Source organism: Podarcis liolepis (genome assembly GCF_965112155.1).
Source record: "Podarcis liolepis genome assembly, chromosome: 11".
In the NCBI taxonomy this organism is placed as follows: domain Eukaryota; kingdom Metazoa; phylum Chordata; class Lepidosauria; order Squamata; family Lacertidae; genus Podarcis; species Podarcis liolepis.
In genome coordinates this window covers 23383911-23407334 of record NC_139565.1, presented here as the reverse complement: position 1 = coordinate 23407334, position 23424 = coordinate 23383911, and the positions used below count along the sequence as shown (strand labels likewise).

The 23424-nt window shown below is 41.6% G+C and overlaps 1 protein-coding gene across 2 annotated transcripts in view; it reads left to right on the top strand.

Moving 5' to 3' along the window:
- CAMK4 (calcium/calmodulin dependent protein kinase IV) overlaps positions 1-23424 on the top strand; it is an 84321-nt gene that overhangs the window by 44936 nt on the left and 15961 nt on the right. For both annotated transcript variants that reach the window (XM_083464602.1, XM_083464601.1), the window contains one exon: positions 8854-8926. In XM_083464602.1, the coding sequence (XP_083320728.1) occupies positions 8854-8926 (73 nt within the window). The remainder of the gene's footprint in view (positions 1-8853; positions 8927-23424) is intronic.

Below are 23424 nucleotides of genomic sequence, written 5' to 3'. Positions count from 1 at the left end.
CCTGCAATTGGTTTAAGTAAGCATTCCTTACATTGGACCCCTCTCTACGCTCTTCTTCTGCTAGGTGGGTATTGAAAGACTCATTTGACTAATGCACACTTAAGTAGTTTCATATGTTAATTGTAATGACTGCCAGGAACAGAATCTCGTTTTGAACTCATGCATAATGAGTTTTTTCCTTCAAAAGCTGCCCAAATTGAAAGGAGACACATTCCCAGAAATCATTCCACTCACTAACCAAAACCACTCCAGCGCCCAACAGTGGAAACATTTGCAAAGCAAAAATTCATCAGTGTTTCCTTTAAGTTTTCAAATCCAGCTTGAGCTGCAACTTTGAATAGAAGGGGAAAGGATTCTGTTACCAGGCAAAGTTGGCAGCAGTGTCAACTACAAGAAAAGTGCCAAGGAGAGGAACTGAGCACTAAAAGCGGAAGCGGATTCATTTTTCAGCTACTCTTGTTTGGTGTCTGTTTCTTGGTGGACAATTTGGGAAGGGTGACATTACAAGGGTCACATAAACTATATACAGTGGTACCTCAGGTTACAGACTCCGTTAACCCAGAAATAGTACCGCGGGTTAAGAACTTTGCTTCAGGATGAGAACAGAAATCACGCGGCGGCGGCGTGAGGCCCCATTAGCTAAAGTGATACCTCCGGTTAAGAACAGTTTCAGGTTAAGAACGGACCTCCGGAACGAATTAAGTTCTTAACCCGAGGTACCACTGTAGTTAGGGAGTTGCTCATGTTTACATATAACACTTGGTCATAGTTAAGGTCACTGAGCCAACAACAAATCATGGCTTTAAAAGTTAAACTATAGTTAAGCCACTCTGCTGGGTTCAGATGTAATACTAAACCACGTTTTATGTACCAATATTTATCAGGAGTGACTAGCCTTGCAGGGCAGAGGGCCTGAGGGCTGCATTCACCATTGGCCAATCATAGAAATAATAGAATCATAGAGTTGAAAGGGACCACGAGGGTCATCTAGTCCAACCCCCTGCAATGCAGCAATCTTTTGCCCAAAGTAGGGCTCAAACCCACAACCCTGAGATTCAGAGTCTCATGCTCTACCAGCTGAGCTATCAGGGGATGCATGCCAGCACCATATGTTGCCAAAAATAAGTGTAGTCACCCCACACTCCTGCAAGCACAGATATACGCAGGCAGACATACACACAGCAGAACTGTGTACATGCATCTACCATCCCCCACAGTCACTGGACAGACTCAGCAACACAAAAAGACTCATTCAGCAGCATTTGTGTTCTCCGAATGCTCCAGTATTACCCTGGGGAGCAAAAGCAAAGCCCCCTTTTAAGTTTGCAAAATGACCTATTCTCTCTCTGGTGTGGTGCCATTGTTAGAAGGTCTTACAGAGGAAACAGGTAGGGATGCTTATTCCTGTTTCCTAAGCATCTCTGAGACCTGGGTTGAAATCCCAGCTCTGCCATGATGCTGAGTGAGCTGGGGACAATCATTCTCTCTCAGCCTAACCTATCTCACAGAGTTGTTAAGGTGTGAATAGGGTGTGAGGAACCATGTGTGCTGCCTCGAGTTCCTTGGATAAAAGCTGAGATAAAAATGCCATACATACATACATACATACATACATACATACATACATACACAGGGATATTCTCACCCAGGCAGCCTTTCAAAGACAACATTTTATACCACAAATATGGACCACAGAGGAGAGGTTTCATACCTCAAATGCTCCAATACCCTGACAAAAGTAAACAGTGTGTATCATGAACATGCTGGTCACATCAGTATGTCAAACAGGTTTATTATTTATGGAAGGTCAACAGAGCAGAAGGGAGTAATGAACAGTGAGAGTTTCAGAAGGCGAATGTGGGCAAATTGCCAGCGAATGCATGTGGTCAGATCTGCAGGTGAGGCAAAAATATACAAGAAACAGATGGGCATTTAATAGGATAAGGAAGTGGAGGATAAAATAACCAATCATCAAGATTTGTATCATCATAATGAGTTGTAAAAATCAGACCACTTTGAACGCTTTCCCATTCTTGCGTTTTTCCTTCTGATGGCAGTGCTGCGTGATCCTAGAGGTAAGATAGATAGTAGTTAGGTCCATTTTTCTGTGCTAAACATTATTTAACCAAGGAGGCCCTGTTTTTCTTATTTGCTTATATCTGTGAACTTTGAGAATTTCCTAATGCAGGTTCCTATGGGTGACTGGCTGCAGAGAGCACATTACATGGATTCTTTCATATGGCTTTCATATCACCTGGGCCAGGACAATCCGACACACATCCTGTGGGCCACATGTGGCCCTTGAGGCTGTTTTTTGTGACCCTCCAGCTCCTCACCCAGGGCAGCACAATCAGGCTGGTGAAGATGGTGGTTGCAGCCAAAGGCAGGCTACTGCTGCTGTTCCTCCTCCTCCTCCTCTGCTGCTGCGGCTGCAGGAGTTGTGATTCAAGGACCCGCCACCTGCTTGAGGATAAGAAAGACACATGGACACGGTATATTAGGTTAATGGGCTAAAAAAGGCCACAACTTTATTGATTACAGCATGTGAGAGGTATTGGCTTAGGCATTGGATAAAACAACAGAGCGTGATTCCACCCCCTCAGGGAAGGGTGAGTCTATCAAGGGTTAACCACCAGTGAGAGGAGCCTGTTGATGCAAGTACAACTGAAAGCTCCCCCTGATGTCACCAGGGGTCGTGCCATGGCCCTAGCCACCAGCAAGGGCATCGGACAGGATTCACGACTGCCAGATTCCTTTACCGGAATACCCATAAAATGGAGGGGTAGGTGATGGCCACACCCTGCCCTCCAATGCACAACCATATTCCAATGCCTAACCGCCAATACCTAAAGTTGTGACGATATGCTACGAGGTAGGCGAAAACCAGCAACACAATGGCCAGGAAGTGCTGCTGCCGCCGCATTTGAGTGGCTAAACCCTGCCCCCAAGCCTCCACCTGATTGGCTGGCCACCTGGGGGCGTGGTGTGGCAGCTGGAGCAGCTGGGCAGGGGCTGAAACGCCCCCTGCCTCCTCTGTGAGGAGGAGAGGATTTCTGTGCAGCCAATAGGCTGCGCTCTATGGCCCACTTGGCGTATGGCTGCATCCCCCAGGCTGCCAGAACTCCAGAGCCACCTGGGGGGGGGGGAGAAGAAGAAGAGGAGACCACCTGGTGCAGAGAAGAAGCATGGTGTGTGTGTATGTGTGTGTGTGTGTGTGTGTGTGTGTGTGAGAGAGAGAGAGAGAGAGAGAGAGAGAGAGAGAGAGAGAGAGAGACTTTGCTTTCTTCCTTTTTTGCGATGCAGAGAAGTTTGAGCTTTCGGGTGCACCAGTTGGTGGAGGGAGAGAAGGGAACTTTGGTGCCAGAGTGGGTGGGTGGGTGAACTGTGAACAATCATTTTCAAACATGAACTTCATAAAGTCCCAAACTCAAAACAACCTAGTAGATAATTCACTTGAGAGTTGCCTGCGAATGTCAACAACCAACCTTAAGGCGGACATTGGTCAACTGGTGAAGAATTGTCTAACTCAGACACCCCACTGCTTGTCTGCATTGTTAACGAAAGCACGCATTGAGTTCCTGTCAGGATAAAAGGCGGGGGAATAATAATAATAATAATGATATTTCAGAATATTCAAAACCAGTTGAGTCTCTTGCGAAGTCTGTAAATAAACACAGCCTGCAAAGAAGAAGAGTGCATGATTTTGGACCACCTTGCCTTAAAAACCCTCCTTCCGAATGGTCCTGGAATGGAGTTATCTTGGTTTAGTCTGCAGCTGACTCCCCACCCCAAATAAATCAATAAACTGGGGCAGGAAGGAGTCGTGAAGGGTGCAGAGGAATGACAGACTGTTTCCTTAAGAGTGGAGCCATAAACTGGATTAAGAATAAAATAAAAAGATCTGTTTTCAAGGCCCACACTGGAACAGTTTCTAATCAAGAATACTGAGGAGGAGAATATGCTGAATAAGGCAGAAAGGGAAATCAGTGAAGTCCAGAGACAAATCCTGAGTGCATTTTTGCAGACATTTCAGTCTGAAGGGCTGGGGTGGTGGTGGTTGTATGTCTGATAAGCAACGCCAATCTAGGGCTGACAGAGGTTCCCTATCCCTGCTGTAAACTGCTATGCACATGATGACGGTGAGGTATACAGAAAACATAACACTGTTTCCAGGCCTTTGGGGTTATATAACTGCAACATAAGTTCATGTTCGTCTGTGCTATATGGCCGGATCCCGAGGCAGCGTCACGCTGTGTAGGCAGTGTTAGAAGTAGGAGAAAGCACCATTGCCAAGCACAGTTCCTTCATGACAGCTAGACAAGTCAGAATATGATCTCTTACAAGGCTAGCTAGCTGACATTTGCTAAAAATTCTGAAGTAAGTGCAAAACTAGCATACTGGATTCATTTTCAAAGACACATCACTTTGTAACTATCTAAAGATACCTTGGCAACAAGAAACTGGAACTGCATCAATGCTGATGGCAGGCACTGGGGAAAGCCTTCCATATGCTGTCAGATTTCTTAGCGGAATAAAGAGATCCCATTTTGTTTTAAATATTTTACAAACTTTTCAACAGTTTCAGTCCGCAAAAGGGGGAAAAATTCCCAAAATACCTGTAATTTTAAAAGCATTGCTTTGTAGCAAGTTTAATCTGTGCATCAGCCTCTGCTTTGGACAATCATCTAGCTATTATACAATGTTAGAAAAATGAAACAATATAAGCAATTTAAAATAGGAGAGTAGAAGAAATATTTATTCAGTGAAGTGCCGAATTCTTCACATTTGTTGTTTAGTTGTTTAGTTATGTCCAACTCTTCGTGACCCCATGGACTAGAGCACGCCAGGCACGCCTGTCTTCCACTGCCTCCCGCAGTTTGGTCAAACTCAAGTTGGTAGCTTCGAGAACATCAGGGTCTTTCCCAACATCAGGGTCTTTTCCAGGAAGTCTTCTCTTCTCAGGAGGTAGCCAAAGTATTGGAGCCTCAGCTTCAGGATCTGTCCTTCCAGTGAGCACTCAGGGCTGATTTCCTTAAGAATGGATAGGTCTGATCTTCTTACAGTCCACAAGACTCTCAAGAGTTTGTGTTTCCCCATCCCTCAGTGTTTCTGATATGGGATACCATCTCTCCTAGGGACGGTGGTGGCACTGTGGTCTAAACCACTGAGCCTCCTGGGCTTGCCCATCAGAAGGTCAACGGTTCGAATCCCTGCGACGGGGTGAGCTCCTGATACTCTGTTGCAGCTCCTGCCAACCTAGCAGTAGTCACCTTTGACTGGACTTAACTTTCCAGGCGTCCTTTACCTTTACCTTTTTTACCATCTCTCCTAACAAGTCCTTCAAGATCCTTGAAGTTATCCACCAGCATCACCTCCATCTTCTCTGGTTTAAACACCTGGGGTTTTCTTTTTTCCTTGCTTCTTACCACATCCATTGCTTCCAGACATTGGTTCCAAGCTGAGATAGCTGTTCTGGATGTTAAGTTAATTAAATAAATATAAATTTAGTGTCCTAGGCGTATTGATAACAACAAACTCCACAGCTCTAGATGATGCCTCTATGGAATTTTGAAATACTATGGAAGCTGCAAAAGTTTAAAGAAAGCAAAAGCTGTCATTCAGTGTGTTCCGTGGTGATTCGCATAGCTGTCAGCTCTAAACCATAATGTATTTTATTATTAAAATTTGATCCAGAAACGTAATGTTTGATTTCTGTCCCTGGGAAATCAGTTTTTTGTTTTTTTTAAGTTCATATAACCCAGGCTGGATCTAGACACATCAAAGAAGCGTTTCAGTTAAACGCGTTGTAAGCTTTATAAAGGAAAATCATGTTGACGAAAGATGGGACTCCACGGCGCCATCTGGTGTCATAGTGTTATAACACATATAAAATGGTTTTTCTTTACTAATGTAGCTGAGTCCTAAGTGATTTTGGACCAGTCATTTAGCAATCTAAAATGCTGCATTGAATCCAAATGTGATTTTGCCTTAGTGGAAATGTTTCCTTTCATGCATGTTGTGACATCATGCTTTCCCTTTTACCTACTGCAGCTCTCTGAGCCATATCCCATTATGTGTTTATTTTTTGTGGGGGTGTCCCACTGGTTCTCAGAACCAGTTTCCAGGGTGATTGGGGGACTTCAGTGGGCATGGCAGATTGGCAAAAATCGAATGCCCTGACTTGTGTAAGGCAAAGCCACCACTGGATGCAACCCACTGAGTTGTCTGCTTCCCCATGAAAAATTATTCTGAGAGTAGGCGGTTAAAAGGCAAAGTGATAATTACCAGGTCTTCATATGAGCAGAAAAAAATAAGTTTTGGGGTTTTTTAGGGGGGGGGGATTGCATTGGCCATGTCTCAGTGGAAGGAGAGGGAGAATCCTTGCTGAACATACAGAGAAGTTATATTTGCCTTCTTAGTTCATTAAAGCTGAGGAGTAGGGGGATGAATAATAGCATAAACTTTTGCATTGTTGAGATATTTTTTGACATCAATAAATCAGATAATTTAGCACTTAGAAAAGCATGAGCTGACAATTGAAGGTGAGAGCACTGATAAATGATCTAGACGTGTTCTTTTGTGTGTGGGGTGTGGGTGTGTGTGTGTGTAGCCTCTGACAAGATAGTGTACTTCTTCTGTGTCCCATATACTCAGTCTCAGTTGTGTCTCAGTTGTCTAATGAACTGCTGAAGCAGCATTGCCAAACTATCCATTATTATTAGTAAAACAATGTTCTGGGAAGTAACTAGAATCAATATCTTTAAAAAACCAGTAAATATCAGAGAAAGCCCAGGCAATGATATTTTACCTCATACCCTTGACCTGCCAAGCGCCATTTCTGGCCTCCTCTGATTCTCCCCATGGACTCAGGTGGCCAATATTTCTTAAATTTAAAGCTGGAAACCCTGTACAAAACAATGTTTCTGAGGTAATTTTTTTCCCCTGAGCTGAGCTAGATTAATCTTTTTCCCTCTCTTTCGGATCAATAGAGTAATAAAAGTGAGTCTGTGGGAAAGGTTGGCTGTCGAATGCCTCAGCGCCTCAGAATATACCAACTTTCTTTCTATTTCCAACTCAGAAGAAGCACTTTGCAATAATTGATTGTTCAAGGTTATTTTGCTGTATTATTTTCATTGTACTGTGGTTATTACTATAGCATGGAAGCAATCTTCTTTTCTAAGGAGCTGTGCTGTGATCACATTTTAGTTCACGGAGCCTTCAGTCAGTGAACAGCCCGAAAACAAAATGCTGCTTCTGTACAGGAGACAACAGATTATTTCTGCAGTCTTCAAATCATTTATACTGGAGTAGATCCATTGATTTCACTGCAACTGCCACAGAGTAAAAGGTATGAGGATTATTCCTCTAAAACAGGGGTCAGCAACCTTTTTCAGCTGTGGGCCGGTCCACCGTCCCTCAGACCATTTGGTGGGCCGGACTATATTTTGAAATATATATATATGAACGAATTCCTATGTCCCAGAAATAACCCAGAGATGCATTTTAATTAAAGCACACATTCTACTCATGTAAAAACACGCTGATTCCCAGACTGTTCGCGGGCCAGATTGAGAAGGCGATTGGGCCGCATCCGGCCCCCGGGCCTTAGGCTGCCTACCCCTGCTCTAAAATGACCTTCTGTGCAATGGAGCTATGGCAATTTGAGTGCTTGGTCCTATGCTGCAACTTTTAGCAGTTGCAGTGCAATCAAAAGCTCCTAAAAAGTTATGAATGCAAGTAGCACCCTGTACAATCTCTAGGAAACCCTGATGCTTTGTTAGCCTTAGTATGCAGTTGCCTCATCTGCCCTAGGGCTATATGGTTTACTTAAGGCTAAATCATAAAATCACTGTTACCACCTACATGCCAGGAGTATGGCTGGTCTCTCAGCCATATGCATGTCCAGCCAACACAACCATGGGAATAGCTTCATCTATATCCATAGAGCCTGGTTCATGGTTTCCTTGTTTGGGAAGCCAACTGCGTGGCCCAGCTTTTCAGTAGTTATCAATGGCAACACTGAGATTCCCATTCTGTAAAAATAAGGCACTATGGAACAGCACTTAGACCTGAAAGCTGTATCACAGAATGAATGAAACTAGTGTATATATACACAAAATAGAAGGCATATTATGGCCTTACCTATTCCTGCCTTTTCCTATATATCACTTTTATTTCATTATAGCTTGGTTAAGCTTGCAAGCCATGACTTTAGTCCTTTACACAGTGTCAGAAATAAACAGCATTGGACTCAGAAGGGCTTATTCCTGGCTAAGAGTATGGAGTTTGTGTATCTGCCCTTTAATTCTGGAGTTCATAAGTATGAACATATTTTTTTTTACGGTAGCCTTTTAAGGATACTGCATTTATTAGCACAAATTCATTTCATTCCCATAGCACCTAAGCCGATGTCTTGAAAAACAATCTTTTTGTTATTAGCTGAGAATCAGAGTTGCTGTATATTTGGTAAATCTATTTTTAGCCATGAGCAAGTGGGTTTTTTTATTCTGCGGGAGACTTCCTAGACTATAAGATGTGTCTGCTCTGATTACTGTGTGATTAATTTTTAATAGCACATTTACCTAGGACTGTGCTTTCCTTGTAACCGTTGAGTCTGAAGTGAAATTTCGTGCCAAGTGAAAACATTCCTCTTCAGCCAGGCCTTGGGCTGATTTGCAATCTTTGTCATTTTAAATGTGTTGGGGGGGAGGAGTTATGGGTGTGTTTCATTTTTGTCCTTGCTTTTATTATGTGTTTTGTATGTTTATGCTGTGTTTTGTGTGGTTTGTATGTTTATGCTAAGGGCAGTATACAAATTTATTATGAATAAATAAATCTTCTGTTTCTTTATAGGATTGTGGAAAAAGGATATTACAGCGAACGAGATGCGGCTGATGCTGTCAAACAAATCCTGGAGGCAGTTGCTGTAAGCATTACTACTCTTGCAGAATAATCTTTCACTTACCTGGAGCAATTTATGTGATCAGTATACATATAGGTGTGACAGCTCTTGGGTTGGTTTTCTGCTTACCTGTCTAAATCAGCGGCATCTTTGAGACAAAAGTGATCTTGCGACAGCGTCATCTTTCATGCTGCATACCTGAATGATTGTTATGACAGCTCACTTTCTGTGAAACCTATTTATTTTCACTCTTGGTCATTTATATCAAGAATGAGGAGGCAGCTTTGACAGCGACACTTTCTGTGTCAATATTCTGTGTGCCAATAGCTATCCGTTTGTTCTGGTAAAGCATCTTCAGTATATTGCTTTTATAGTTAGGCAGTTTGGGGTGTATGTTTCTTACTGTATAGAGAGTTAACAAAATAGCACCAGATGTTCAAGGGCAGCATTGAGTTTTGTATTCAGATGAAGAATGTGAGGCCAGATAGCATTCTGCACACCAGCTTCCCTGGTTACCATTTGATGGACAATGTTTTAAAATCCACACGATTCATTTTGCTCATGATGAGTGGCTAGGCACGTGGTGACGCAGTTAAAAATTGCTTCATCCCAAACTGAAAGCTTAGCCTGTGTTCATACCTGAGCCATCGCCAGTGTGGGCTTGAGAAGTAATTATACAATCCAAGCAATCTGCAGGCCAGGACCTTGCATTCATTGGGTTGTGATCCAATGCTCTCTGTGCATGAGTGGAACAGACTTCTGCTTGTGCAACAGGACATCACCTCCCTCTGTCCCTCTTGCAGCCCACTGTGCACCCTCAAAATCTGCTCCAGAGGGTTGGGTTAAGCTTGGAGCAGGTCATTGCATTGTGGAAACTAAACCAGCACATTGGGGCTGCTTTGCTCACCTGACCTCCCTCTAGCGCCATTGCTTCTGGAGGGGGGCAGGCAATACAGCAATAACATAAGGGTAACACAGGCACTACTTCCAATGTGTTTGCACTGCGCTGACCTCTCTGCTGCCTCCCCCTCCCCTTTCCTTCCCAGTATGCAGCAGCAACACAGCTGGAAGGAGGTCTGGTGAGCAGCTTTTCCTTATTCTGTGACATTTATTCTAACAAAATACAAATTAATTTTTTGCTAACTTTTTCATACATTGCTACAAACATGAAGTAAAGGAAGTCAGAAACCATCAAGTATCAGTTCAGTAGTCCTGTGTGAGTCATCATATTTAAACAGGTCCACTGCACTCCACTGCTGCTCCAAACCATGAGCAAATGGGGTTTTTTTAGCAGCTATCATATTGCCTAGTAATATAAGTATCAGGTTCTATGTTATCTTCTAAATGATTGGGGCAATAACTAGGAAGGCTCTGCTTCATCCCCATACCAATTTCAGCTTGGAGTTGGAGGGATCTTTCAAACAGTGTTGGCCTTCTCAGATATTTGCAAAGGAGATTGCTGTGTGTACAAATCTTAAACACAGTCAGAAAGTGGATGAAGGCTGCTGCCACCCAGTTGAATGAGTCACATAATCAAACACAAAGGAAAGATGCAGGAAACAACCAGATTTCTTCTGTGGCTGTAAACTACAACTTTCAACAAAAGCGTGACATTTTAAAGTGCCCACGGAGGAGGAGCTGCTGCTGCAGTGGAGAGTACCTTCAGTTTAATCTCACCTAGGAAGTAGTCACATTGAGGTTTCTGCAGTAGAAAGCAGGATCTGAGTAAACACCAGTTCAGTGGTCAGAATTATAGGTGAGGCATGGTGTTCTTGGGCAGAGGACAGGAGAGCACGGTGCAGGGCTAAATCTGAAAAGAGCTTTAATTGTTTCTCCAGCTCAGAGATTATTAGGGGCTACTGTGCTCTGAAATACTGCTAAAGGGAGCCATGGCTCAAGCCAAGCTCTCTTTAAATGGTCACCTCTCCATCAAAGCAACATCAGCCCAGACCACACACTGCAGTGGCAAGAGGTGTGAAGAGCTGGCCTTGGGATTGAAGATAGGATGGGGGCTGTAGAGGATGCACCTGAGGACGCCAGAAGAAACACCTGGACATTCATAAATAGGGGGTGAAATGTCCTTAATTGATACCTGAAGGAGCATCTACATCCCCTTCGTTCTGTCCAGACATTGAGGTCCAGCGCTGAGGGCCTGCTGGTGGTTCCCTCACTGCGAGAAGTGAAATTACAGGGGATCAGGCAGAGGGCCTTCTCGGTGGTGGTGCCCGCCCTGTGGAATGCCCTCCCATCAGATGTCAAAGGAATAAACAACTATCTGACTTTTAGAAGACATCTGAAGGCAGCCCTGTTTAGGGAAGTTTTTAATGACTGATGTTTTAATTTATTTTTAATCTTTTGTTGGAAGCCACCCAGAGTGGCTGGGGAAACCCAGCCAGATGGGCAGGGAATAAATATATTATTATTATTATTATTATTATTATTATTATTATTATTATTATTATTTCTCCTCTTTGGTGGAGGAATAAGCAAGGAGTGCTACCCAGTAACAAGAAGAGTTTGTCATGAGTTCCTCCTGTGTGTTCATCCCCACCAGCATGGCTTCTTCAAGCTTCTCCTCATCTGTAAGAGTTTTTCCAAGTCTGTTTCTGTATAAAGGGTCATGACATGCTTCCCCATTCATTGTCACGCCAGCATCATCTCTGCACATACATTGGCTGCATGCAGGATGCTAAAGTGAATGAGAAATCCTTGCACGTTAAAGAAACTATTTCAATCACCACAGTGGTTTGCACCTCAGAAGTATTCCACCACTACTCCCTTTGCCTTTATTGTGCAGTGAATTCAAGTCTTATTATCCATGTGCCTCAGCATGTACAATTCTATTTTAAAAGCATTAACTTGGAAACACATGAAATTAAAAATGTCCAGAGGGATAAGAGGCTGTTACAGGAAGACTTTGAAAAAAATTGCCCCAAAATGTGTGTGTGTGTGTGTGTGTAGTGTGTGGGAATTCACCAAAGATTATGTTTCATTTAACTAAAGAGAAAAAAAGTGAGGCATTGTGTCTCATTTTAATTCCATTGCCTTGGTTATATGGCTCTTTATACTACAAATGTCAGGTCATGAAGTGCCAGAATATTCTGTTCCATTCTGTAAGAACTGAGGAATTTCAGAACTAATTGATCTTCTGTTGCTCTTTCAATGAAGTTCATTAGAATCCTGTTCATGATATGCTAGTTTAAATACAATGACTCACACAGGACTACTGAACTGATACTTGATGGCTTCTGACTGACTTCCTTTACTTGTAGCCACATAAGAAAAAGTTAACGAAAGGTTAATTTGTATTTTGTTAGAATAAATGTCACGGTACAAGGAAAAGCTAGGATGCAAGACTAAGACTGATGAGGCAGAAGTTCAAATTCTCACTCAACATGAAGTTTGCTGGGTGTTTTTGTCTGACCTTAAACCAAGGAAGCAATGCAGTATGGTGGAACAAGGCATGCTGGTAGTTGCAGCCCCTGGGAGTGCTATAAGTGAGCAAGTGGCTCCAACAAAGAGAGGATTTAAGGTTTTTGTTCTACCAGGCTTGGAGCCTAGAAGTTCCCTCAAGATGTGTTACCACATACATTGGTAGATCAGCCTATGTGTCCATGTGGAGGTGATTGGTTCATCAGGAGTGCAGGCTCTGAAAGATCTGACTTCGGGTTCTTGGACCCCAGAGCCCCCACTGTGGCTTAGGCAATGGGGAACCAACATCCCACAGGCCAGCCCTGGTCCACCAGGAGTCTCAGTTTAGCCCTTGAGGGTACACACCCCCAAAAACCACGCCCACCTGTCAATCAGCTGAAATTCTTCCAATGGGTGGGTGACAGTTGACGGGGAGGAGGTGAAGTTCAATTCTGCTTTGGCTGCATGCCCCAGTTCCCTGTAGCTCATCATGCTTATGTCCATGTCTTTTATGTCCGAAAGAATTATTCTCATTCCCATTTTCTGCCAGTGCACCTGACTCCCATGTTGAACATCCAGGTTATAGAATATCCAGGAGTCTCCTTGGCAGGTAATTCCACACAGTGAGCTTTTCTAGATGTATCGCACAGCTGGCAGGAATGGATTAGCATGTCACCCTCCCTAAACCCTAGTTAAAATGATTTGTGGGACATAATTTTCTACAGTAGATATGATCCAGGATGTTGATTGACCTTGGGATTCATATAACAATTCATACAATTAGAAGTTCTAGGGTAAAATAAGCCCCAGCCACAATGCTATGTTATGTGCATTGTGCTTTTATGTGGAAATGATCAAAGCGCTGTGGGTTAAACCACAGAGCCTAGGACTTGCAGATCAGAAGGTCGGCGGTTCAAATCCCTGCGATGGGGTGAGCTCCTGTTGCTTGGTCCCTGCTCCTGCCAACCTAGCAGTTCGAAAGCACGTTAAAGTGCAAGTAGATAAATAGGTACCGCTCTGGCGGGAAGGTAAACGGTGTTTCTGTGCGCTGCTCTGGTTCGCCAGAAGCGGCTTAGTCATGCTGGCCACATGACCCGGAAGCTGTACGCCGGCTCCCTCGGCCAATAAAGCGAGATGAGCGCCACAACCCCAGAGTCGGCCACGGCTGGACCTAATGGTCAGGGGTCCCTTTACCCTTTTAAACAAAGCCTACCTATGTTAAACGAACCATGCTTTCTTCTTCTAACCACTTTTTAAAAGGCTCTGGATGATTATTTCATGTCCTTTAGCAAATGTATAGGAAAACAGTACACGCCACCCCCTGTAAAAACATTACTCAAAAGTTTACCTTTAGGACAAAGTTTAAATAATAGTAGAAGGGCTTTTATTTTTCTGTTGTTTGTGTCTATTAAGAACCCATTTCAAAAACTGATAAATGAAGTAAACTATAAAAGGAGAACTCACATTCATCAACCTGGGGAACCGAAGTAGGGTTCCTAGAACTCTGCCTTCTTCCAGTGGTTTTAAATTCATGAGAAAAATTGGGCAATTATTCAGTGTCCATTCAGAAATTGAACTTTTGGCAGTGTTTGTTTCATGAAATACTGAGTGCTCTGGTCATTAATTTATTGTCAGGAGTCAATTTTGATTTGTTTTGCCTTTGCTTTTATTCTATAATGAAGTATGGACATAAATATTAGTATGGACGATTAGCACATAAACATTGCAGTATGTAGTCTTAATTTGTTTTTCCTGAACTGTAATAGAATCATAGAGTTGGGTCACCTATATCATATGAATACTTTAAACACACACATCTTAGCTTGCTTTTTAAAAATAATAATAATGAAATAGACAAATAGTTTTTTGTGCTAACTATACACTAGAGCAGGGAGGAGGCAAATTTTTGTGGTAGTGCACATGTATAAGGTCCCAGGTTCATGACTAGTTTCTCCAGCTGACGTAGCTCAGCCCTTTAAAAGATACTGCCAGTTAGGATAAATATTACTGGATTGTAGACCCTAAGTCCAGCTCAAATAAAGGCAGCTCCTCAAATATATCAACTGTTAAAATTAGGTCTGAACCCAACATTTAAATTAATTTTAGGATTTTAAAAAATGAACTTTCCAATATATCTATCCAGATTTTGAATGGAGAATCCAGATTCATTTTTGAATGTGAAACACTTACCTCAGCAATTTGAATCAAAATGCTTTTAGCCTTAACAGATTTTCCTGACTGAAACCTGTCAAAATCAAAACATGCGAAATCTCATGAAGCCGTCAACTACTAATTATCATTGCATGTTGTCTATCAAATGCTGTCAGACATGAAATACAGTTGAATGACAACCAACTTACTGTCGAATATGAAACTTTATTTCATTGCAACTTCCAAATATCCATTTATTTTCCCCCTCCGTAAAACAAAGGTCAGTTGCAAAACTTTGCAACTGTGTTTAAGGAAATTGGAAAATCAGTTTGGCACAGAGGAAAAGCAGAACTCAAGACCTAAGTTTGGAGGAACTGGGTGCTATAAAAAAATGCTGGAGAATCAGGAAGTTGGGAAGAACTCCACTGAGAAACCAAGGGTCTTCACAGAGAGCCCTATTACCAGAGATGGTCATTCTCTTCTGGCAAGCTATAATTAGACATGATGGACAAAGTTTTAGAGTTTGTAGGTCATCAACCTAATACCTTCCGGAATGTGTCCATAGCAAACAAAACATATCGAAGCAATTGTGCTAATACAAGGCCCATGACACTTCACTAAACTGCTCTGCAACCAGCAGGCTGTTCAAAGCAGGATGCAATAAATTTTATTCACAAAGTGTTTTGTTAACATGTCACAACAGATCACTGAGTGATCGCTCAGCTGAGTAGTCCATAAGAACCTAAGAAGAGCCCTGCTGGACGTGGGTGCAGGACGTGGGTGCAATAGTACTCTCCCAGCTGCAATCCCCAGCAAATACAAGGTGAGTCTTTTAAAAGAGGCCCCATGGAACATGTGTACTCTGAAACCACAGGGCCTCTTTTAAAGGACTCGCCCGTAGTATTCAGAGGCAGTACACAGCCAGCATTAGTAGCCATTGACCATGATGGCTATGTACTAGCTCCATTGTCCCCAGATATCCTAAGACTCAGAATTACCCAGAAAAGCTCCAGTGTCCAACATTTCATTGATGCAACAGTGAAGAACCATAATCATTTCATTGATCACACCACCATGGCTGCTCAGTATGCTCAAAAGCTGAATCTAGACCTGCTTAGTTATTTTTGCCCAGTTATTTCTCTACCTGCACCTTAGTTGTCATCCTTGGTGTTTCAGCTTATGGAGCTCTCTGTGGTGCCCAGGGATTACTTGAGCTCTAGTCAGCAGGAACAGTTAGTAGTAATGTCATTGCTGCTCTGCCCAGCTGAGAATTTCCTGGCTGAATTTGACAGCAGTTGATAGGCACTAAAATACACAAAACATGTGGAATTGTTAACAGCGTTAGAACCATTTCTGTTTTGAGGAAATTATACGGGTATTTTCTGCAGGTCCACTTGAAAATGAAGCACACCTACACAGTAATGAAAACTAACCTTGCCAACATACAAATATACCAAAAAGGGTACCTCTATGCAGCTGAAAAGTCAGTAATGCTGATTTAGCCAGCATTCTTGAATAAGCTAGGACTTCGTGCTCTAACTATAGACATGCAAGGTTAAATCTCAAGTTCTGTTGACTCTACATCCTGCTGCAGACAGCATTGTGCCAACTCTGTTGTGGTCTGCCTTTAGATATGAGCCAGCATCAAATCGATTTTAAATGAACATCCTTTGTAACACTGCAGATACTGTCATATCCTCAGGAAGCCTTTCATCTGTGAAAGCAAAGACTGCAGTTCTGAAACCCTTTGAGTTCAGTGCACTTGACTTGGTATTCCAAAAAAGCTGCTTTATATTTATGAGTTATTCAACTCAGATACAATGTTTTATTAATGGTTATATATTTTAAATTACTCTTTCCTTTCTTTCGGCCATTTTCTTTTGTACTAGTACTTTTGGTAATTTGGAGCCATTGTGTACAAGCTAAATTAAAGCCTGCCATTCTCATAAAGAGCAAGAAACCACTGGCAATTTCAGAGAAATATCGGTGCCTTATTGCTTTCTATAACAAGTTCCTTTGCTCTCCAGCTTTGTATATTAATCTGCAAAAATACAAATGCAACAGGGTAGAGGAAAATGCATCAATGTATTTTTGTGCACGTGTAGAGGTGTACCTAGGCTCCCTTGCGCCCCTGAGAAGGAGCTACACTGACCCTCCCCTCCATCCCTTACACCCATGGACTTGAAAGTCTAAAAGGGAGTGCACAGACTGGTGGGCAGGTTCCTAGCCACTTCAAATCAGAGTGGAAAGGCATGATTTTTGTGCCTGCCCTCCCAGGTCTACACCCAACCACCTGCCAAATCCTCACCCAGCCTAGCACACCTGCCAAATGTGGCCACAAGGCTGGTCCTGATAAGAATCTTGTTTGTGGAGCCGAAAGGATTCCCCATCCCAGGCTAGGGAAGGATATAATCTGATCTGAAATAAGGAAACTTTGTTTTTAGAGTAGAAAATACATCCAGGGCAATGGAGGGTCTGTCAAACTACCTTCACCTCTTCTCACAGCTATTGCTAACATACAGACCAAAATGTACGAAGCTTTCATTGTTTACAAGTGGGACACTAATCTTAAAGGATTCTTGACTCCTGCAGAGGAAGAAGCAGAATGAAAGCTGTTTGGACAACCAAGTCCTGTCAGATTAGGTTTCAGGACTATTTGCCTACGATCATTTTAAATTCCCAGCGAAGCTCATCCTCTCACTTGCTTCTGTGCATGAAATGAATGACAAATGAGGATTGCAACTGTGCAGCAGTCCATGTAAGACAGCACTAACACTAATTTTACATGTCCAGGCCTGGATATTTTGCCATGAGAAAGTGACTTGTATCGCAAGCGCTGGAATATATAGAGGTGGAATTTGTAAACAGGGGTGAAGAGGACAGCTGACTGTAGCCATAACGTTCTGATTCAACAGCAGAGCAGAGATACAGCAGATGTAAAAGCCCACTAGGAGAAAGTTGCAGTGGTCTAGAACACAAATTCCAAAATATAAATACGCAGCCTATGTTAAAAGCCATACCCTGATGGTGCTTTGGCTCCCTGACTGGTTACTTGCTTATTTTGATGTTCCCTGAATCCAGCCCTTTATGCCTACCATTGATTCAAGGTTGGGTTTTACCTCTTGTAGTTTCATAGGACAAGACCTACAGTAGCTCATCAAATATGTTAAATAAACAATCTTAGGGTTGCCATATTTCAAAAAGTAAAAACCAGGAGCTTGCACTCATGCCCTGTTGAGCTTTTTTTTTTTAAGGAAACCACCAAAACGTTTGAACTTTTTAAAGAAAACCCCCCAAGTTTTTCAGATTTTTTTTTAGACAAACCCCAAGGTGTTTTTTTTTCTTTTCAAAAATGCCAAACAACCCACAATTTCTCGCTTAACTTGCCTGAGATCCAGGACAAAGCGCTGCCTTTCAGAAATTCCCCATGGATATCAATTCTGCCTTTGAATATCTGGGAAAATCCGGGTGTACGGCAGCTCTAAACAAACTGTTAAAAAATGTAACTGAAGCCCAATACTTGACTTTGACAACTAGACATTTATTGTAAAACTCCATGTGTGTTATATTTTATCCATGTTGCATGCACCTCTCTCAATTTATTGTTGCCAGAGTGATATGAGATTCCAGGAGTTCCAGGCACACTTGCCCAGGGTCCCTGTTTCCTTTTGGAAATGAGGCATAGCGGAGACAGTGGTGTCTTTATGATATATGGCTTATGTACACATATATACTGCCTGAACCTACGATATATACTGCCTGAACCTACTATGGAGGGGGTTCATAGTATTAGCACTCCAAGAGCGTCTTGCTTCCTCCATAGATGTAGCCTAGGATCCAACGAGAGATCCAACATTGTGCTCTGCTTGCTGCTTTGTGTCACCCAGTCACATAACACCTCCTTCTAACTTCTCTAAGCTTTGGCTTTGAGGGAGAGAGGAGGCCCATCCATTTGCCATCTCAGACAGAGTCCCTTGATCATTTGTTGTTAATAGCCCATCCCTAGGCTATCACTTCAACACAAGAAGCTTAGCCTAGCTTAATTAGCTTTTAACACTTGGCTTAATTATAGGATTAGACATGTGCAGCACACAGCCTAATACACACAGGTCTGACACCCAGAGTTTTAACACACTGAACCTTGATTAAATTCTATCACTTACTGCTTGCAGGAATTTATAAATATCTAGCGCCCACAAACCCATAAGAATATACTGCATATTCTCCCATCATTTAGAGTGGTATTCAAGTAAGTTTTACTGAGAGTAGACCCACTCAAATTATGGACCTAACTTTGCTGTGTTTACTAATCTCAATGGGTCTACTCTAAGTAATACTTACTTGAATACAATCCTTGGTTTTCAGCTAGCTGCCATGCTGTGCAGCTCCGCAGGACAAGTGTGTGTGTATTGTGTGTCTAATAGTACAGAGTAATTAGATTTCTAGCTGCTGTTTTTGAAATGACGCAGTCATAGTAGGTTCTGTTTTGAAAAACGAGGGCTACTTTTGACAGCCGTGTTTTCATCCAGAGGCATATTCCCCATGGATACAAGGTGTACTCCTTACATAATTTATTAGTGGATTCATTTTCCACAATTAGCAGTCCACAATCTGCTGCTTTTCAAATATTCTTGCAAGATTCTTCCTTGAAAATAGGCATCTCAGAATTAAAATATCATTTTAACCTTAGCCCCGTTAACTTCCCAAAGGCTAGCTTCTGCATCTAGGTAACCTGCACTCTAATTGTGATTATAATGATTTAATAATGCTGTTCTAATGTATATTTCAAATCTGCCTTCCACCTTAGGGGAATATATCTGTAATTCAAAAGTATGGTTTGATGAATGGAATCCTATCATGAAATCAAATAACCAATGTTATATTAGAATGAAGACAGCCATTCTGACTGCCCTGGAAACAAAGTCAGAATGCAGCAGTTTCGCCATACTTTATAATGTCTGCCTTCTTCATCCTTATTTTGGATCCTCTGATTTAATTCACTCACTGCACTATAAAATGTAGTGTTTGAAAGCTGCATGATGACATTGGTGAATTGATAAAGACTTTTTTAAAAAAATTGTACCCTTGTTGTAAATAAAAATATGCCCTTTTCCCTTATGGGGTATCCAAGAGCCCATATAGAGTCCTTATATAGGTTCCCTATTGGTAGGAGAGAATAACAGAGGCCAACCAGAGAATATTGAGAAGCAAAGCAGCTAGTAAGCTTGATCTTTATTGATCTGTTGCAACAGGGTGCTCCCCTCACACGCAGGAAAGGAGGAGGACCCACAAAAATGCTGTGCAAGGGCTAATAAAGACTTTTGAAATTCCCATCCTGTAGATGAAGACGACCCCCAGAAAGATTATACATACAGCACAGAAGGGGTGTAACCTAAGACTACCCCTCAGATACATCATGCATATTTGTGAGGAAAGAGACAATGGGGAGGCTTTTCCAGTTTGATCTTGCAGAGAAAACATTTGCTCAGTTTAGGAATCAAAATGATTCCAGGTTGGCCTTCCTGTGCTGATCTATGTACGTGCGGTTATGAACATTGCCATATATCTAGGACCATAAAATTCCTATTATACCCTCTAAGAAATCTTTCACTAACATGAGAGAAGTGAGGCAAAACTGAGATTTCCACCAACCCTGCCAGATTACTATTGCAGTGATTTGTAAATGGAAAATGGGATGTTTGCTTGCCTAGTTGATTACATTAAGCTAGTGACAAGGGAATTAAAGGGCCATGAAGTCTCAAGCACTCTGCCCTGACAGTACCTCTGGAAAAACTGCAAGAAATGGAAATATGATACTTTTCATTCTTAAGAAGCATTTGCAGTTCAACCATCATGCTGCATCAAGAAATCAAGAAGCTGCAACTGTCAAAAGCAGAGAGGACTCTCTACAGATTTATAAAAGTAGCTCTTTGCAGTAGCGAAAAGGAAAAGCTTTGTGTGGTGAAGTGCTCAGCAAGTCATTAGTTTCCTTTGGGTACATCAGTCACGTTTCGTGAAGAAAATTCATTTGCCCAATAGAAACTCAGATGCACCTTAGTGACAGAAGAAAGAGATTATAGATAAAAGAGATGAATGGTGGGAGCAGTGAGTTTTAGCAGAGGGGAAAGGGACAGAGACAAGAAGAGTGTCATGTTGTAGGTTACAATGAAAGCAAAAGAGAGAAAAGAGCAGACAACAGGAAAAGCAAGACAGGGTGGAAATTCGGGGCAGGGCTAGCTCAAGTAAATGCGGAGATTTGACCAAAGAACAGTACACTCCTTCTATCTGGGATGGTCATTCTCTCCCACCAAGTGCGCAGCTTTGGGAGGGATGCACATGAACTGCGAAGGGAGGGAGGGGACACCCACCTAGCCAGCCAGATCAGTTGAATCAACCCTGGCACTCAATGGAGTGACAGATGTCACAGTCAGATCACCCTCACATCCAAACGCAGAGACTAAGCAAGAGGTCAGAAGAAGCAAGAAACAGTATTAACAGAAGCTATGTTAAAAATGGGGTGGAAATAGAATGGCATCCTGTTTCTTTTAGGCAGATATTTCACCTTCCCACTTCTTTTCAGGTGGACATAACTGAATCTAGCCTAATCCCTTTCATTCCTTTTGTCTCCCCCACAAGAATAATGAGCATTGTAGTTTGTTAAGCGTTGCTGGGAGTTGTGATCCTGTGAGGTTTGAGCTACAGTACCCAGAGTTTTTTGAGGGAAACAATGTGCTTCAAATGTGCTTTAAAGGTATAGTGTGTACACAGCCTAAGTTAGGTCTGTTATTTTCAATAGGTTTACCGTATTTTTCCGTGTAGAAGACTAGAGGTTTTTTAACCAAAAAATTAGGTTTAAAATTGGGGTTTGTCTTATACATGGGTAGTGCTGAGGGGTGTTTTCTTAATTCGGAGCCCCCCAAAATAGGAGGTGCCTTATACACGGAAAAATACGGTACTTTGATTAAAGCTCAGTTGAATACCATGCTTCCCCCCCCCTTTATATACATTTTACTGATGCTTATTAAGTCTTTTAAATGTGAACTGCTTTGTGAGGTTCAACAGAGAAAAACATTAATGCATGCATACGCTTGCCTTGAATAAATAAACATAGGTGTTTTATTAAATTATCTTGATCAACATGCCACGTGACATGTTCATAGGTCCAGCAGAAATCCACATCCAAAAAAGTCAACATCTTCTTATAGTTAGTATTCTAGGCTCACAACTACTTAAAATTCTAACCTTGTAGCATTAGTCATCCAAAAAAACCAGAGGACTTTAATAAGGCTGTCAAATTTGCTAACACTTGGTGTGATGTGAATTATTCCCTTGCATTCAGAAGCAGTCAGAAATCACCTAGCATTCACTAGCAGAAAACACATCATTTTCTTCATGTGTCATTTTAGATTCCACTTCCCCCTTCCCTTCCAAAGCAGGTTACATCTATTATAGAGAGACTAAACCTGTAGCTTCTGTTTTTTTGACCTCATTTTCATAATGGAAGCAATTCTTAACTTGCATTGTATTACTTCAGTGTAACCTACGCTGAAAATGTGTGCAACTTAATTCCAAGTAATATATTTAGGACTTGATGTAAGTCTGGTAAATTAATTTCTTTTCCAGCTGAAGATTTTGCTTTATTCCAATCATTCATATGTATGGCATGCATACATATGTTTTTTTAAAATGTAATGCAGTTAAGTACCATGGAAAGGTACCATTCATGGAATACTAGATTAGATAAATCTGCCATGCTTAAATGTTTTTAGAGTCGTGGAGTAAAGACAGTGATTTAGAGTGTTAACAGTGCAATCAGATTCTTTACTTATTATTTATTTATTCATTTAATTTTCAAAAAAAGGGGGGGAAAGATTGATTTTAATTATTTATTCAATCCTCCTGAAGAAGCCCAAGGTGGCACATCAATAATAAGTAAAATAAGGCACTAAAAACACACCACAATTTAAAACATAAAAACAGTTCGTTCTAAAAACAGTTAGAACATTTTCTCAGCTGGCGATCTGAGTTTTGCCAAGAACAATGACTTTCAGCCATCAAATGCCTAAGTATAACAGGAATGTTTTGAAGGTCTTCCTGAAAAATCAACAATGAGAAAGATAGACACATGTCAGAAAGAAAGGCATTCCACAGTCAGTATCTGCCACTGAAAAGGCGTGGCAAAGAAATTGTCATGAGTCACCACCAAGGCTTCACCTGCTGATCATAATGGTCTGAGATAGTTGATATTGGGGAATGTGCTCTTTTAGAAACACCACAGAGAACAGAAGGATGGAAAAATTGACAAGTCACTTTCCAAAATATATAGCAGATGACAGAGGAATGGTTAGAAAGCAAGATCAGTGTAATAAATCTCCTCAAGCCTGACCTTTGTAGTAATAAAATAATTACACTAAAATATATCTTGTTTTTTTATAACAGAATATATTTTGATCTACTTTCTTGTTATCTCCTTAAAGTTCTTTTTTATAATGTTACTGCATTCATTTTGGTTGCAGTTCATGAAGCCATTACATCAAAACTCCCTATGAAACACATAGTTATTACAGCCATGTTATTGCTAGAATTTATTAACAGGTAATAGGGTCTGTGACTGCAGCTTAAATAAACAATGCTTGTAAATCACCAGGAGCTTCTGAAATGAGAAAATCTAATTGTATTTTTGCACAGAGCAATCATGCTTATTCAAATGTCAATAAACCACAGGAACAAGCAGCAACATGTCTGAGGTTTGCATGTTTCAAACTTCCCTGTCCCCGCCAACGCCTCTCCTTTTTTGGCGTGGAGGTTGGAATTTTTCATTTCTGGTTTTTACTAATCACAGTTCAGCATTATTGTGAAACCCTGAACTACAGTTAATCCTAACTATCATTTCTTGAAACGATCCAAGATTTGAAACAACCCATGATTTGAAGTTTCAAACAAACCACATTAAAACTAAC